At 39.8% G+C, this 19,339-nt stretch overlaps 1 protein-coding gene across 1 annotated transcript in view; it reads right to left on the bottom strand.

Moving 5' to 3' along the window:
- Positions 1–927: 927 nt before the first annotated feature.
- MINPP1 (multiple inositol-polyphosphate phosphatase 1) overlaps positions 928–19,339 on the bottom strand; it is a 169,527-nt gene continuing 151,115 nt past the window's right edge. The window contains exon 5 of the mRNA XM_069239886.1: positions 928–5,538. Within this exon, the coding sequence (XP_069095987.1) occupies positions 5,139–5,538 (400 nt within the window). The 3' untranslated portion in view covers positions 928–5,138. The remainder of the gene's footprint in view (positions 5,539–19,339) is intronic.

Raw genomic sequence — 19,339 nt, 5'->3', positions numbered from 1 at the left:
TTAGAAAGATGAAGCAGAGTGGTAAGGCCCTACGGTGATGCAATTTTGACTTTTATGCTTTGAAGTTATGCTATAATATAATCACATGTATTTGCTGTGTACATTACAACTGAGAAGTACTTTGATATATTTTGCTTTTATTGCTGCAACTACTTTTAAACGTGTGCTTCCAACCTACTAATTTCATCTTTCAGGAACCTCGTGGTGAAGTAATAATAACAATAAATGTCTTCTTTAGACTAAGAAGTGCATCCCAGAGAAGTTTTGTGAGCTCGGTATTAAGAGAAGGAAAGCAAAACACTGCAACATTATCATAGCAACCACAAAGCCAACAACGGATGCAGAGTTGACAGACACCACCTGACAGCGCTCGCAAGGGTACTGCTCGAAGCAAAATCTCCAGATCCAGTCTGAAGCCTGGGCAAAATTCTAAGGTAAGGAATCTGCAACTAGAAGTCTCTACCTGATCCCAAGTTCAAATTGTTCTAATTACTTTTTTTGATGAAACCTTGGTGCTTATCTGATTAACCTTTCCATATAATTAATATGTCATCCATATACTGCATCCAACTTGCAATGCGGTGCCATGGTGAACCTAAATTAGATAAATGTTTTTTGGGAATGTTTGGTGAATATAAACAGAACAGCACTCAAGTTATTAAGATTATTTAAAATTAAAAAAAACTTAAAAAAAAAAAAAAAAAGTATTTTCAATGAAAACTGACCTAGTCATAACTACAGAGGCTATTATAGACTATGTTTTTTTAATATTAAAAAAACAACAACAAACTGAGTAATTACCTGAAAAGTCAGACATTGCATTTTCCTTTATTTTACGTAATAGCTAGGTAGAAAACAGAGTAATACTGAGCACCAGCACTATCCTGTAAAAAAAAAAAAAAAGAAGCCAGACCAAAGTACAAGAGGTGATGTTCCACAATAGAAACCAGTTTATTCTTCACTCCAGTATAATATAGCATACGTGCAAAAGATGAACAGTATTGTTTAACAATTTTGTGCTTCATGGTTTGATCACTTTTCTCACCTGGGTAAAAAAAACACAACATTAAATCCATGGAACTTTACATTACCAATAATCTTGGCAATCGGTGAGTATGGTAATAGCACATATTTAGAATCCTTAATACTGGAGGAAATCCAAAGCCCTATCACAAATTGACCACTTTCGTTTTCAATTTAATCAGTTTAAGACAAAATGCAGAAAAACTCTTTAGGAATGAAAAATTAAAAAACCTAAATGTACAATTATAAATATAGTGTTAATATTTAAATAATAACAGACTACACCCTTAATCCCAGTGTAAAGGGACTTCACAATTCTAAATAAAATTCATAAAATACCAGGTCAATGTTCTATGCTGTGTCTATGTCAAAAGTATTCGTGAATAAGACATTTAAAACAAAGTCAAGAAGGAAACCAAGAAACTGTAAAGTCAAAGGCTAACATGAAAGAAAGAAATGGGGACATCGCTAGCCAAAGTATGTAGGCTGTCTTTTCTAGAGTACAAATGTCCATAAAATGTTTAACAGAGAAAGAACTAAAATGCTGAACCTCTGATAATATATTTGAGTCTTAAATTAAATCGTTTTGCTACAATACTTCTAAACTTGTAATTTGAAAGCCTTTTGCAAAATACGTTCTTCTCATAGGATATCAAATGTTTGGGAGAGCATGTATGTAAAATGCATGGAGTACATGAGGGACAGAGGGTGCTTCTCAAGTTCAATTTGAAATCTAAGAGCCATGCACTCATTCACCAATTCAGCAGAGACTACAAATTTGCTTTTTCACCTAGGTCTTCTCCTTGGTATGCAATCTTATGATGGAATCATTATTGTCCTAGCAGTGGCCATCTCACACAACCTACTACAGTGGATTTGTCAGCCCCCATCCGCGGGGAAGAAAACATGTGCTAACTCCCAAGTGACACCCGCTTATAATTAATCTTGAAAAGCTCTGATCATATCAATATAGCATGAAACACTTTAAAGGTTGCCTATCACCACTTGCCTGGCACACAAAACTTTGCAAGACTCAGCACAGTTACCTTTCCAAACTATTCACATCTTCCTGACTAACCTTACTTACCACCCAAGGTTGGCTTCCCACCACCATCTCAGTCTTCCCACTGCCATGCAGGTGGTATGGAATTAGTCACCGAGTCAGCAAGCCTACTTTCTCTGGAGCTCATTTCACAAATAACTGAACACTTGTATGTACAGCAAAGAGTTTGGATGTCATTGCCTTTTCAACTTGCCTGCTGTCCACCTCCACAATTTTTATTGTGCTTTAAATCTCAGATTGGTGGTATATATGAGTGCTGCAAAATCAGACTAAGTCACCTTTGGCAAAGTAGTAACTTCTGATTGGTTTAAGAAATGTATTTTTGTTGAATTCACAAGATTGTGGCAACTGAGGGGTTGTGTGACAAATGAAACAGCCCCTAATTCTACAATCATTTTGACAGCTGTAAAAGTGCATGATTTCCATGGTCCAACTATGATGTTAACAGTTTATGAACACTGAATATGGGTGTGTGGCTATCCTGGTGATTGGGTAATTGATAACATGTTGAGGGATTAAGCCACTGACAAAATTAATATAGACAGCACCCCAATACATCAGCCGAACAACCACCATTCTATTAGGTTTCACTAGCTGACTCACACTTTCTACATCAACAAACAAATTATACACATCTGGCACAGCCCTCAGCATCACCAATTCTGTAACTTTAAAACCAACAAACTAATTGTTTTAAGTAAGGAAAACAAAAGGACAGTTCCAAGACTTTATGCCCTGGAATACTCTAAGTCTCGAGGAGAAGACTTTGAGACTGATTTTAAGACTTTAAAACAGGGAACAGCTTTGGCATATGTTGAGCTGGTTTGATCTTTGGCACTCGTTTATCCCATTTGCCTGTAGGCAAACACCCACTATAGAGAAGTTCTAAAGCTTTCCTCGAACTAGAGTTTGCAGGAAGAAACATAAAAGCACAAGACAAGTCACAGATAGATCAGAAGTTTTAATTAGCACTTTTATGGGCCTGTGCATCCTTGAAATCTTCAGAGTCAGTTCCAAGATCTATCTGATCAGAATTAACATGCGCTAGATTAATTATTTCACAGTTGAGAAGCGTAAAATGGTCAAACTGCAGAGCACTACGATGAGGCAAAAAATACTTGTTCGAGTGATTGCAACATCAGTTAAAACTGAAATCAGGCCCACCAGTGACTCAGACTTTCTCTCCTTGATCTGGAGACAACCTGCTACCAGAATACTGGATGAAGTAATACTGATATCATAAAGGCAATCCAGGAGTAACAAGGGACAATATTGTCAGTTAGAATTGTTAAAAATACTTAAATACCTGGTGATTTATAATAGTTTGCACAGGTAGTCATCACTGTTATGCAGTGTGGAATTGTGTTAAGAAGGCAATTACCAAACTGTCATATCAGGAATGCTGGAAGAAACCAGTCTGCCCTGAAGGTAATAATAATTGGAACTTTGCAGCCTTATGTGAGTTCGCAGCGTTAATTACTTGAAACACCTTACTAAGAAGAAAGTAATAAAAGTATTTCATTCATAATGAGGTGGCATTGATGCAGATTTAATTTAATGTACAACCCTTTCCCTAAAAATGTGCAACAGGAAGGCATATTTGGCCTCGGGACAAGCTGAAGAGGGACCTCAGTGTGTTGTCAAGCACACATCCAATGTATATCAGAAGTGGCAATAGTTGTGTATCTTTGCATAATAACGCTATAGTGCACAAAATTGAATTTTAAGTGTTTCAAGTCAAAGTTATTTTAGCTGGGATACAAGTCACTCTGAAATATTAGCTAGTTTATTAGATGTTCACAAGAGCTAGATTTAAAGATACTAGCTGAGAATGACCACTTTCTAACACGTCTGCTTGTGGCTTAGTTGTTCCAAAGTCAAGGAAACATTCTGTTTTGGAAGAGCATTTCCCATAAGAGGAACTAACCTTGAAGACGATACCTACAGATTAATTAAAAGACACAAATAAACAATCTAATTAGATTACTGAGAGAAGGATGATTTCTCAAGGACTCCAAAAGCAAAACCAAATCAATGAGAACATAATGGTCGGTACAATGTGAACAGTGGACTTGCAACCACAGTTCACAAAAAGGCACTTTAAATGACAACTGGTTAAGTTCACATGGTATCAAGAACAGTGTTCAAATAGACAAAGAATTTCCCCCTGAGCAGTCAAATTTGAATAAAATGGACAGTATTCTCTCAATTTATTCAACGTGGACTTAAACCTAATTTAACAACACACCATAAACAAGACGTTTAAAACGTTAAAGGTTAAAAAATTGAAAGGGACACCTCAAAATATTGAATCTAAATTTCAGTTAAACATCTACTTGTCCTGTACACATTCCAGATTCACTTTCTAATTTCGTTTTGGTCCATACAAAGATGTTTTCCCCATTATCTAAAAGTCACTCACACAATATTTTAACTAAAGCAAATAAAAAGTATTAATCAAATATGTGAAATAATGTAAGTAAATGATTGATGATTTTAAACTGGTTCTTAGGAGGAGGATTGGTCTGGAAAAGCAATGGGCAAATCAGTCTGCCCACTGAACAGCAATAAAGATATAAAGCTTCGATATCTCAATCAATTCAAGTTGATTCTCTTGCCCAGATGTATGAAAAGATTCAGAATTCTCACAGATTCATCCTAGAAATTGAGAAGACATCAAAGCTGGAAATCCTGCATCTGGCAAACCACTAATAACTTTAAAATAAAAAACCACTAAAATCCACTAATAAAACTGTCGGTGATGATTTTTTCAACATAAAGAGTCTCTATAATCAAAACGTCATATAATGTAAATTACTCAATGCAATTCACACACAATTTAAACATATAATGCATGGTTTCGCTGGTACTCAGCATAACCGGTTCCAACACGAAGTTATTGTTCTGCAACAAGTTGGCCAAAAGTATTTAATCAAAATGTCAAAGGAATTTGAATGGACACCTTTTGGTGACTGTCTTTAATATTCTATATGTCAGGCTCAGACAAAGGATGCAGACTGCAACTCCCTTTAACATATTTATTTCTCTTCACTCACAATTCATCAACAGATGTATTATTAATCTCCACATGCTTACATTCATCCTTGGCATTGCAGCCTTGGAGGAGGTTACTATACTGCATTTGTAGATCGTGGTAGGAAGCCACACTCTTACCAGAGTGGGGGAAGGGCAGTGATTTTTCGTTAAGCAGCATTTGCACTTGGTACTCTGCCTCGCTGCTGTGGACCTGCTCACAATGGTATAGAACAAATACCAGGTTTGATGCGTATGGCACAATGCGCCCACTGCGGAACATGCGTTCACTTTGCTTGGCAAAATTGCTAGCGTTGAGCGGCTCTTCATCCTTGAAAAGACCCATGAGGACCAGCAGTGGTTGGAGGGTCTCTGCATGCCCAAACTGCAAAACCACAGGCGTTGTAATCGGCTGGGAGCTGCAAATGACAAAATCAATTGAAATATATTTTACACAACAATGGATAATAAGATTTCAAAAACAATAACAATGCAGAGTAACCAAGCAATAAAAGATAAATATGTGTTGAAGAGCATTGGTAACATAAGAATGAAACATTCTTTCACTAGTCACACAAGGTGAAACCCATACTGGCTACAGTCCCTTGTACACATCTTCATTTGGAATGGCAAACTTTGAAGATACTAATTTATATGGAGTAATCTAGGAAAACTAAAATAAAAAAAATAAAAAATAAATTGTGAATTCTGAATTAAACTACCCGAGATGATAATAACAGAATTCGGACTAACTTTTCACCACATCTGCCATCATCACTTTACTAATATGCCAATATCAAGGAAATTAAGGCCCACAGTTCACCACCATCTCATTAATTTTCAAACCATAATGGGAAACAGTGAAAAATCACTATCCCTTTAAAATTGTCTTCTACTAAATTGCCAATGTAGAGTTGCCAGGGCATTATTAGATCCAGAATAACTGGGTATGTTGGGGCTAGAATGTCACAGGTAGGAGGAAACAAAAAGGAGAAAAACAGAGCTGGACATAACTGTTGCTAACATCTCAGTCTCTAGGCAACTGACCAGTGGGGGCAGGGTTGTTGCAAAATCGTGTGTGTCACCGAAGAACCAATAGCAGGTAATAATGACCTATGGGGCCACAAAGTGCAGGTCTAGTACCTTAGTGGTGTCAGGAGTGAATGTCTGAGTTCCCGAGAGGAAGCAGGTATTTCAGTACCCTATAACGCACCAAGAACGCCACAGTGAGGAAGAATTAAAGTACGATCAGTAAATAGCATCTAATGCCCTGTCCCACCATTTCCTCACAATCAGCCTCCATCTCTTCAACACAGCTAACAGTGCTATAGGCCCCAATGTCAACTTGACTTTACAATAGCTGACCACTTAACATCAATATCGCTTCCAAATGCCCACATAAACACAGGGGTGGTTCCTCCTAAGTAGCGGAGCAGCATTGCGCCCTGCCTGCGCAGCAGGCAAATAAATTTAAAAAATGCCATTTTATTTTGCCCTCACGCTAGCCGTGTGTACAGTACAAGCATTACAGCAGGGGCTGGGGCTGCAATTGCAGGATGACTGCTGCCCCTAAGGGTGAGCATATTGGGTTAGCCGGCTGTCTAGCTACAGCCAGCGCGACATGCGCACTGCAGACCTAGCAATCTCTGGGCTGTGAAAGCCAGGGGATTGCTGTCACAAGCTCACAGCCTCAAAAGGAGCGCTAGGTTAGCTTGTTCCCACCAATTCTTGAGCTGCTCTCTTGCTGAAAATAGCATGAGAGCAGCTCCAGGATTGGTTGGAATCTCGTTCCACTGAGCAGGAAGGAAGTCCTTCCATTTCTGCTCAATGGACGCCAGGGGGAGCCACAGATATGGTGAGTTGGACACCATCATGCGCCACCATATTTATGACCTACCGGCCGCCGCTGCATAAACCCTATTTAATGCAACACCAAAATATCTTCTTGCACTAGCCCTTTTGACCAGACTGGAAACTTTCACTCATGGGTCAACAGAAAGCATTCAATTTGTCCTCACCATCCCTCAAGCCACTGAGCCATGCATCAAGCTTTTACTAATTTACAGAGTGTCTATTACCTACCATAACAAGCCAGCATCCAACCAGTTCATTATGGTCTACAATGTGCATGGACTACATATAAACGTGTACATTTTCCTGTCCTACACTATCCCTCCCATCGACTGTCTAACCTTCATCCATTTAGATAAATTAAGAGCGGCCAGCCCTCTTTCAAGCATCTCTTTTTGCAATACTCAACAAAAAAAATTACTTTTTCACAATGACTACAACAGGCCATGCCTAGGCAGCCCCATAAGCAAAGCAGGCTTTGTGAACTATTTTGTTAATGTACCTTGAACAAAAAGCCAACAGCTTTCAAAAGGTCAGACTTCAGAGATTGACAGGTATCCAGAGTGCAAAATTTTCAGAAGCCTCAAAACAGTTGCCAAGGCAACTAACTTCATTCTTCACACTCAACCATGAGACAATGTAAGAAATACTATGGTTAAAGGTCAACATCGTCAGGGGTCCAAAATGTAAAGGGGAGGAGTAGCAAATTCTTGGCATAGCAGAATATTTCTGTATCTAGAAAACCACATAATAAATCAGACTATTAGCGGAAATCAGATTTGAAAAGATCTTGCATACAGTCAGCAGTATCTAGGAAAATACAACAGACAACAGGTTTAATATAATCCTTGTCTCATTAGCAGATACTTTGAGCATGCATCAGCTACACTTGCAATTCTCCTGTAAACAACAAGATGCTCACAACAACTGCTGTCATAGACAAACGATTATCATAGGTTACCCGCACTATGGTCACTCCAAAATACGCCAAAGACCATTTATCCTTGGCAGGTTCCCAACAACAATCTACTATATACACAGTGTCCAAACTGAGAGACGTAACCACTACAATGTAAGTCGCAGCTCAAATCTGATCACATGGTAATGATTGAATTCAACCGCCCCCATCAAAAAGTTGGTTTAGTCAGTTACTACATCCAGAAAAACTACCTTAATTCCAATAAGAAGCAATCAAAACTACTACCATACATTCCAGTTAACAGAAGCTTTCTAAACAGTTATATCACCACCCTTGGCGAGCCTCTCCCAAACTTCAAAAATCATGGTAAAAAATAAACATAGCAAGTTCTGACCCTAACCTCCCTGGCTATGCTTTGGGGTCTTGCAAGAAGAACAAGGTCAAATTGAGAAGCGTCTGTTTTTAGGTTCGAGTAAACTAACAGCTCTGGTACAAATTGCATAGCTGACCGCCACAGAGATACCTAAAACACTGAACTCACTCCCTGACTGTAAGGTAGTACTTAGTATCATCAATTCACACAACTTCACTATAGTGTTAGGTCGGTCTGCAGGTTACAATACAATAACCCACCCTACTGACATCAAAAAGATCAAATCTCTGGTAATGGAATACTCCATCTGTAGTAAAAAGAGCAAGAATTAATGAATATCGATAAGATGCACGCTTTGAGCTTCAACTAAAAAGCGTGCCTTCCAATCTACACAAATGGCCACACGTGAGGCTGAACTTAATCTTAACACTAACACAACCAACAGTCTTAATGTTGCCAAGTCGACCCCTAACCTATGTCCAAATATCAAACAAGACACATCAACCATGTTTCCATAAAAGGGTAGATAGACCCACTAAACCAGACAAGTAAACCAAATAATTGAAGACGGATTCAAAAAGATTTATGAAAACAAATCCTGATGGCCAAACCCACATCAAATTGTTTAACAGTGGCACCTTAAAACATTGTCCAAAGCAGAAGTACCATGAGACAAAGAAGAGACCACAAAGTTTCCATGAGTTAGTACTGCTCCATGACAAAGTATCAGGGTACTTGATACTAATGCTGGCTCATAATATTTCAAGGAGTGTGGGGGATGGGGTTTTGTGAAACTGGGTTAGGGCATGTGTTTTATTTTGTTGCTAAATATCTGCTTCAGTGTGTGGTATGGTCAAGGGATCATGGTGTAAGACACAAATTCCCTGGGCACCAAGCCATCCACTCAGAATCCACAGTAATCCGTGACTTAAGAGGTAAACAATCTACTATAAAGGAACAGGCTCACTAAGTGGGAAAATGTATATGATCTTTCAGGAATACAACAAGCCCCTAGATGTGAGATTAACATAAGTGGCACACAACAGGCTCATCAAGACAGCACGTAAGATAGAGAGCACAGAGCGGCAACATATGCGGGTAACATGAACACTAGGGCAGTTGCTGTGTACCCATAACATAAACAATGGTAGACCGCCAAAAAGAGAGAGTGGAGCAGACTGACATGCAAAACGCAGACACCTTTAAGTTGACACACTGAACGAGGGGTACTCCTAAAGTGAGGAAGAAAAATCCAGTGCATTGGGTTAATCACCAACAATACAAGATGTATTTCTCTTGCAAAAGCAAAGGGGCCCAGATACTTTTTTTCCACCAGAAATATACCTTACGATGCAAGAAATATTTAAACTGTAATACAGAAGAAAAGGGAAATGATTCACTATTGCCTATGCCTCGTACTGTAGAAGTGCATTGTTGTGGGTGTGCCATGGAACTCATTCATAACAAACTAAATCCACATTGACAGATGGTGTAGATGTTGTACTAGGCACCTCTATGCCTCAAACAGAGTAATCCACATTTCATGCAATACTGAAAAAATTATTAGTAAATTGACCACATTTTCCCGCGATGTTGGTTTGGGACTACAACTGCATGCTACACACTTACCTTGACAGCTCCTATCCCCTTTTGCTGCACACACAGGAGAAGAAGGCTGTCCGTGGGCTAACGACGTGAATGAGCAACTGGGGTCTGGGAGCCAGTAGTCCAAGTTCACTACACTACATGGAGGTGGGTGTTAAAGTGATAAAGCCAGAGAACGGACGTCGCTTGAGAAGACACTATAAGTACTGGAGGAGAAATCTAAACTGGTCCCTCCCAACCCCCCAAAAAATAGCTTATTAAACTGAAAAAATGTGCAATAACCCTTGAGAAACTGAGGTGTCTGAAACCTTTGGTATGAAAAAGGATAAGTTTGGTCATCTGCTCACTTGCTTGATCACACCACAATTGAAGAGATGATCAGTGTCACAGGTCAGGAGTGCAAAGGGACAATTGGGTACACACAGGCAGACATTAATACATCCTTGTTACGATGTTAAGCAAAACTATAAGGGGGTCACCATGTAGAGATTGAAGCAGAGATCAAAGCAAACTTAGAACTACCCTAATGTGCCTACTCTTAATTCTCTGTGGGCCTGAACCAACGAGATGGGTTACCAATGGAACTCCATGGAACATTGGTGCACAGTGGTGCAACGTTTGGTGGCAATAATTTTCCTTACAAAATATTTGGAAGGATTCTGTTAACACAGCCTCCTATAGGCTGCTGGCCATGCTAAACAGGGCCCAGAAAAGTGTGAGCAAAGTACTCACAAGACAGATGCAGCCCTTGTTTGCCAATCTGGTACACCCAGACCAGAGCGGGTTCATACTCAAAGTGCCTCTGTACCTTCAGTTACTGATTCAAGTACCAGAGAAAGCCCCACTTAATGGGCTAAAGAGACAATTGTGTGAACTGATTTAAAAAAGGCCTATCACTCACTCAGATTGCAGTTAACTGTTTACGGTGCCCCAACACATGAGACTCAAAGGTGAATGAATGCAGTGGGTATCATTACAATACAAAAACCTAGCTTCTGGTGTCAGGACAGGGAGAGTGATTTCACCATTGTTCGAGGTACTCCAGGGTAAGTTCCAGAGATGTACACTAACCCGTATGGTGTTCGTCCTGGTTATGGAACTATTCACTAGTTTGGTAAGCATAAAGGAACGAGGAGTGGCCTGAGCTAGTCATATGGAGCACAGGCCATCTAGTTTTAGGTGGTCGATTTTTTTTTGATCCTATGCAATTGTTATAATGACTGATTCCCACAAAAAAATTCAGCTGAATATCGAGGTTAAAATGGACAAATACTTTTTCTGACCAATCCTGTGACTGAAACAGAACCCCCAAGGGTGCAGGACTGAGAGCTAGCCTGAGAGCCACTTACCTTTTAATATCTGGCTGTAAATATCTGCCACAATGAGCCATCACAGACCGGAACTGGAGAAAGGCAATAATAATTTTTTCAGGTACAGAGATATTTGAATAAACACTTCCTTTATATTTTGCAGGTTGGATCGCCTAAGCCAGTGGTTCTCAACCTTTTGACTTCTGTGGCCCCCTACTTCATCATTACTGGAGACCGGGAACCCCCACTGAATCTTTATTGGAATTCCAGGACCCCTCAATGAGTCATTACTGAAAGCTGGGACCTTTGTTATTATTTAATTTTCTGAGCAGTTGCGGACACCCTAAGGAGGCTTGGTGGACCCCCAGGGGTCCCCAGACCACAGGTTGGGAACCACTGGCCTAAGCTAAAACTGTGTTGCTCCAGAGGCTACTGTTCTACCTTCTCAACTTACTGGTATGCCCATGTGAATCTTTTTGTAAAAACCCATATTTACTCTTCGTTGACCTGTTTTGGGGACCTGGCAGACACAGACTTAAAAAAAATCTAAATGTTCTAGACAGGACAACGAAGAGTACTTACACATGGTATAATAATGTAACGGATAACTCAATAATGGGGAGGAGTAACCTGGAGAAGGTTTTAAGAAGAAAATATCAGTTTTTGTCAAAGAAATGAAAAGGTGGCAATAAATTCCTCGACTTTGCACTGTCGCTAACAAAAAGAACCACAGTAATTTCGTGAAAGTAATCTGAGGGTCCCCCATCCAACAATGGCAAAGTACGGTCTGAACATGGTCCAGAGATGAAAGTTTCACACTATCTAGGGATGGAAAGAGATCAGCGCAGCCACCAGATAATCCCACAGTGGCATGAGGTAAGGAGGGATTCGAAATAGGGCACAATCACCCATAAGACTAGTTATAACATACAAAGCAATGCTCACAAGGATCATGACAGCTGGTGGGGAAACCCATTAAATAAACACTAGACAGATAACCAAGATCAACAGATGGGCGACAATAGACCCAGACACAACACTTACAAAAGATGGGGAACTGTAAGGTCATACAGCTGAGATGTCCGATTGCCTACTACACCACCCCGCTAAGACCCCCACATCCCATATACGACTCAGTCTCTGCCCCACTGCTGACCCAGACCAAATATGCAATGATACCACTTCAATTAATAGCAAACAACAAGCCCAATGTAAATTAATGGTATGGCAAATGGGTAACAGCAGTGTGGTATGACACTGCACGGAATTATAATGATTCTAGCGCTGTAACCTTAACAAATGACAACCAATATTGTAATAATGTGGTGGTGAATTACAAAAGAAAAAATGTTTTTTTTGTTTCAACGGACTCAATTAATAGTATGACAGTGTTGCAAAGTCATACCAATATGACTATGTTTGAATGCGCTACAGATAAGTGCTGTCACTGTCCCTTTAAAATTATGTAGCAGCCACGTAAAGTGTGCTCTAACAATTACATTAAAAAAAAAAGCATGGCAGTCTTGCAGAGAAAACTGCCACGAGCGTCCCTCGAAAATCTATAGTGGTTCTGTGGGAACCAGTTGAATTTTGGACATATTGATGGCACTGCACTTTCTTGTATGCTCCCCATTTCCTAGACTGGGGGATGGCAGAATGGGAAGATGACGGCTCCTAGCAATGGTACCGATGTGATTTTGCCAGACATGCTGTTGACTCACAATAACATTTGCGGTTCGCTGCATTAGAGAAATAGGGTACAGAGACATAAGAAATATTTCATCTGTGCCGCTTCCGAACCACCTGACAAAGCTAAGGATGTTTAGTGTGACCAAAGTAGTAGTAGTGGCGGTGGTGGTAGTAGTTTTAGTAGTAGTAGTAGTGGTGGTGGTAGTAGTAGTGGTGGTGGTAGTAGTGGTAGTAGTTTTAGTAGTAGTGGTGGTAGTAGTTTCAGTAGTAGTAGTGGCAGTGGTGGTAGTAGTTTTAGTAGTAGCGGCAGTAGTAGTAGCGGCGGTAGTAGTTTTAGTAGTAGTAGTGGCAGTAGTTTTAGTAGTAGTAGTGGCAGTGGTGGTAGTAGTTTTAGTAGTAGTGGTGGCGGTGGTGGTAGTAGTTTTAGTAGTGGTGGTGGTGGTAGTAGTAGTGGTGGTAGTAGTAGTAGCAGCAGCAGCAGTGGTGGTGGTGGTGGTGGCAGCAACAGTGGTGTGTGTGTGTGTGTGTGTGTTTCTACAGGTCATAGCCTTGCCTGCATGCTTCTTTGCATGTTTAACTTGAGTGTCTGGAGCATTTGTACAGTACGAGGTCGAGTCTCTTGGAGCAGGCACAGTATCTAGTGGTCTCGTGTAGTCTAGGTTTGCTCTGTATGTCGTCTACTCTCCATGCATGCTCAAGTTTAAAATGTAAAAACTGCCACGAAAAAGTTATCAGTTCAGAAAGGCAGCAGAGGAAAGCATATAGAGGTGCCAGAGTCTTGTGGAAACAGAGAAGAGCAGCCAAAGGTCACAGATATCAAAGTGACAAAGCAGGAAAAAACAGAAGCAGCCCATCAATGACCAAGAGGCCCCTGAGGGCAGCCAGAGGCTAAGGCTGCCACATTCGACAATAGTTTACCAAAATCGTGACATCAACAGAATATTCAAAATTTCTTTAACTGGTATCTACACTATTGTGTGCCTAAGGGAGGTTGGATGATGGCCCACAGCTTTCAATCCATTAAATGAACCGCCCGTTAACGTCAACTATCAGATGACAGAGCTAATCCAACATCAAAGTAACCAACCTATCTGTACAGTTCATAATGACATGCCATAAGAGCAGGACACAGCAAGTCTTGTACCCGTGGGTCAAGACCAATCATGGTGTCTTGACGTGGTGTGGACTTTAAGGACCTCTCTACTTCTCCTACTCTGATCAGCAGAATTAGGAAGGGGGGTGGATGGGGGGGAAAGATCCAATTTCAAATGAACTGTTATATGAAGCTAAACCTAACAACATCTTTCTCTGGCACACCGCTGTGTAGTCCAACCACAGAAGGCTGGGCTCCAAACTCCCAATGTGGTTGACTTAAAAGGATTTACACAGGTGTATGGCATGAAACTGTCACACTAGATATAGTAGTATGGACACATCTGATTTATGTAAAAGGAGTCATTTGAAATTTCACCAAGTTAGTAACACAAACAGGAATATGTAAAACAGATCACAATATAAAATTACCAGTTATATGTTCAAATAAAAACTAACCGGCGCAGATACGAGTATGTACACTGTATGACTAGTTTTCAAACGTCTGTTGTTGAGGTAAAAAATGTATTTGAAACCTTCAAACATATTGTCCTCCCCCCTTTTTTGTTTCGGTTTGTAATAAAAATTTCTTTAAGGTACAGGATTTGCATTGTACTAGAATTGGTCCTATGGAACTTGACTACATTCAACCCGGAAATGAATTGATTCAGACGTTTATGCTCCAAATCAAAAACATGCAAGTCTGCTTGTTCTGGCAATTATACAAGCGCGGGTGCGGTCAGAGACTTTAACAAAAACAGTAATTTCCTATTTCAATGAATTCTGAAGAAGCGTGCATATACTTTGAACGATCTAAACAAAAGAAGATGTACTGTACTAAAGGCCCGATTTCAAATAAGGACTACCCTAAACTAGGTATAATGACCTGTGACCAGTCAAAGCTGTTCCAACAACGTTGCTAGAATTTGATTTAAAAAAAATGTCATACTGTCTTATCATTATCTCCTTCACAAGTCGATTAGGAGGTCTTACATGACACCACTTTTACAATTAATGTGCTATGGATTAAAACATCAAAGTTCAAGAATCATACAATTTTTTTTGCAAATCTTGTCACTTTGGGTCCTTTAATGGCTTACTATGCTTTAAGCTATAAAAAGTTTACCGCACACATGACATTTCATCCAAGGACCATGTACCATCATTAAAGACCGAAATGTGAAACTACAGCTGCAGTTGACTTTTCAGACCAAGTTGAGTAAAAGTAAAGAAATCATTCTTGCTTCCAAAAAGTTGGGTATCTGAGGTTAGACTTTGAAATGATACTCAAATACAATATTTGTAGTGGGCAATCTTACCTCTTCTTCTGGAACCGGGGTAGGAATGAGAGGAGCAGTAGTAATCTTGTTAAAGTTAAACGACTAAAGCAAGCCATCATAGTCTGGACAGGTCTATCTGGCACCCAATAACTAGCAGTTTATTTTAAGAGGAAGACATCCATAGGTGTCTGCAATTTTCATTTTCAACCTAGAGGTCGTTTGCCAGGGCCCTGCTAACTTTCACCATGCTTTGAAGGAATGATTCTGCAGAGGGCTGATCATGGAAAAGTTATTTGCTAGTGGGATTCCCACTGCCTGATGAAGGATGAGCCCTGCACTTGGATGGGCTTCTTGCAGCTGCACGATCACAAGTGATCGGTTGAATCATAGATACCAACAAGCAAATCAAATGTGTTTGTGGATATTGCTGAAGCAGATGTCTTATTTAGAAATTATTAATAAAAGTTTACATATTTTGAATAATGACATGTATAAAAATGAATAACGTAGAAAATAATGTGCACGCTTGTCAACATCAGGGCAGTGCGCGCTCTACGGGCGACTGGAATGCAAAAATCCAGCACTTCCAAGATAACGTAATTCATGCATTGTGCTGATGTGCTGCTGTGTAACCTTTTGTATTGCAGAGTTTAATCCTGGAGACTTATATTCAAGGTGCTTGTAAATACTGTTCATTTGCAATGTATTGCTGCAGGCTTTCAGAGTGTGTCAGGGAATGGTCCCTTTCCAGGGCCTTCTAGAAGCTTCCTCAGCATGACTGGGTGTGGTTGTGGGCTGGGCCAAGACTTTATATAAGGGAGCCAGCCCAGCTCCACGTGCTCACTATTCAGAGGTCCCGGTGCAGAGCAGCAGCAACTTCCTGAGCTCCTGTTCCGGAGGCCTACTTTGATCTTCCAGGCCTTGCCCTTCACTTTGTTGGTGATTCTTGATCAGGGCGGTAAGACGGAGGTCGGGCTGGGCGCACGATCCCGTTCTCGAAGGCTTTCAAGTTCTTGGGCCTAATTTTCATGATAAATGATTTTACCTTGTGCGTGTGAATGTGCGCTTGGCTTTTTCTGGCATTTGCATGCTAGCATTCAAATAGGCAAGACGCGCGATTCATTTCTTGTGCCTAACTCATGGTATTCATTGTACACTACCATTTCATGGCATTTACAAGGTAGCATTCGAATTGGCAAGACGCAAAATTAATTTCTTGTGCTTAACTCATGATATTCATTGTGCGCTACCAATTCATGGCATTTACAAGGTAGCATTCGAATCGGCAACACATGCGATTCATTTCTTGTGCTTAATCCATGTTATTCATTGTGTGCTAACATTTCATGGCATTTACATGGTGGCATTCAAATCGGCAAGACGCACAATTCATTTCTTGTGCTTAACTCATGATATTCATTGTGTGCAACCATTTCATGGCGTTTTCATATTCTTGTGGAAATCAGCAATGTGCGCAATCCATGTTTCTGCATTTAAAAACTAAGTGTTAGAATTCTAGATGTTACATTACATGTGCATAATAAGCCCCTTAATACAACTCCTATGGTGTTCCAGAAAACGTTCAGATTATTTCCTTGTCCTCATGCAAAAAGACTGTTTGATTCTGAAGACATAATTCTAGATGGTGCTTATGTTTCTAGTCACTGTGTAACAATTTATTAAGAGGTTTTATTGAGAAGTGGAATTAATAATTCTTAATTTCTTCCCAGGTAACCAGACGTCTTGAGGTCTAGTTAATTAGTCCATGCTTAAGTTATCCATGGTTACAATATGACAATGCTTAGAATCATAGTATAGTAAAGATTAATATGATATAATTTTGATATTGTGTGTTTTAACCTTTTGCTTCCTACTGGTCTCCTTCCCATCTGTTCCCTACCTAATCCCCTTTGCCCCACTTGGACTCTCTTAGACTCTGTGACATTCTATTCAGAGTAATGTAGCTGTCTTGTGGTGGACATGTTGGGAATGTGCGCAGACCCCGAGGATCTGGTGACTGACAACGCTTGAAAATGTGACCTCGGAGAATGGCCACCAGTATTCACAAAATGTACTAAATTAGGATTAATACGTATAAAATATTGAAAATGCATTAAATTAATGTAGTAATGTCATTAACAGTTATGAATTATGTTTCTGCTTAATAATTGTAGGCCTTAACCTAGTGAGTGTCTTGGCCTAGGTGCCGGGCTTTATGAAGAAGCTGTAATTCTTAGCATTTAATGAAAAATGCTGACAGAGTGAACTAACTGTGAAATGCTCATTGTTTTAATAAAATGCTTAGCAGAAGCTTTCAATGGGAACTGACGGACAGGAGATAAGGTCGCTCGCAAAGTAACAATTCGTGTGTAAAATGTGCAAAGGGTTCTTTCCCAGGATGCGAACAATGAAGACACTGACAGTCGAAGATGCAACAAATTCAATACCTGACAAGCCGGATGATGAGACCATCGTAAAGCAGACCAATCAACGACATGTGAATTGTGAAATATTAGAATTCATAGATTTGGTATATGGACATCATTGGACAGAGTAATAACGTATGATTAATTGACCAATTGGAAATTAGGGGATAGGTTGGGGACCTTTGATATAACAATGTGAAAAAGGTAAGTTAGACAGACTGAGAGACTAGAGATCTAGAGTGACTGTGGGAGAAGAAGAGATTCTGTCATTGGGCTCATACTCTCTCACTGAGAGCCTGATGTTTTGCTGATTGATTGATTGATGACCTGAGAACGAAGACTGATTCTGCTTGCTTACCCATACCGTGGATAGGTAGATATGACAATGACTGAATTGCATTTTTATGACTTTTCTTTCTAGGTACCAACTGCGCTGGCTTAATACTTTCTTCAGGTAGATGTTATCCAAATTTGTGTTCTAAATTGTTTTGCATGAAGTCCCACACGCTGGTGCTAATCTGGGTTAGTTGAGATTAATCATATGACGACTGACGAATTGCAGAGACAAATGGCTGACGGACTATTTTGCTGAACTTAATGGGTATTATAGCCTTGATGAAATTGGTTTTACTAATGATTTGTGCTGATGCTTTGAAATGTCTTTTGATTTAAGCTTTGATTAGATCAGGTTTCTTGCAATTTGTTGATTAACAAGCATTATTAATTTAGTTTGATTTGAGTTGTTGATTACGATTCATGACTTTAGTATTGTTAATATAAGGGAAATAAACTTACTCAACTTTTACTAAAGGTGTGGTTATTCATGGCTGTAAAGTCATGGTGTGTGAAAATTACTGACTTCATTGATTATTGATTTGACCAATGATTATTGGGTGTGGATTATTGTTTCTGTACTGGAACTATGGTAAGAACACCTTAAACTAATCAAAAGGTTCATCGACCTATATGCGTCCTCTTGTAAGTTTACTTATTAAGGATCGAGGCACTAACAATCTTAAAGCTACAACAGCAAATGTGTGTTAAAGTGGAGATTATGTGGAAGTGAAGATGGTGCAAACACTGACGTAGGTCTCAAGTTAACTCATTGTCAGTACCATTTTTAATGTCCTGTTCTTTATAAGTAATGCTATGTGTGACCTTATGAGCAGGACTCTTCTCAGGTTCATGACTTTGTCATTACTCTCTGTCCCTGCTGTAATCTCTCTATGGGCCCGTTACAACACCCATGTCAAGCCTATCAGTTTGGTTGGTTGGTTCGTGGGCTAGCCTTTTAAAACTAGCTTGATTTAATTAGTGAAGAGCATGCATACGCCATGCCTGTTCCGGTGTTTAGCCGCCTCGAGCACACCGGCCAACTAATGAAAATATACAAGGCTCCATGTTTTGCATATGGCTTCTGCACTATTTTTTTTCTTTATTTCGTAGGCAGCACGATTGCGCTGGGCATTAGTAGAGCGCTTTGCATGACATCGACCCTGTTGAATGGATAATTGCACTTTTGCCGGTTACATGGATAATTCCACAATTGTGGATTTGTTTCTCTACGAGCGAACTTCGGTTTCCTTTTGTATATTTGCTTTGCGTTCATGTCGGCCGTTGGCTGCTTATGTGAAACGGTTTTAGTTTTCATTTTCAATTTATGTGTCAAGAAAAG

The sequence above is a fragment of the Pleurodeles waltl genome, chromosome 6 (assembly GCF_031143425.1).
Source record: "Pleurodeles waltl isolate 20211129_DDA chromosome 6, aPleWal1.hap1.20221129, whole genome shotgun sequence".
Lineage (NCBI taxonomy): Eukaryota > Metazoa > Chordata > Amphibia > Caudata > Salamandridae > Pleurodeles > Pleurodeles waltl.
The sequence above is the reverse complement of the archived record's forward strand: the minus strand, read 5'-3'. Positions and strand labels throughout refer to the sequence as shown.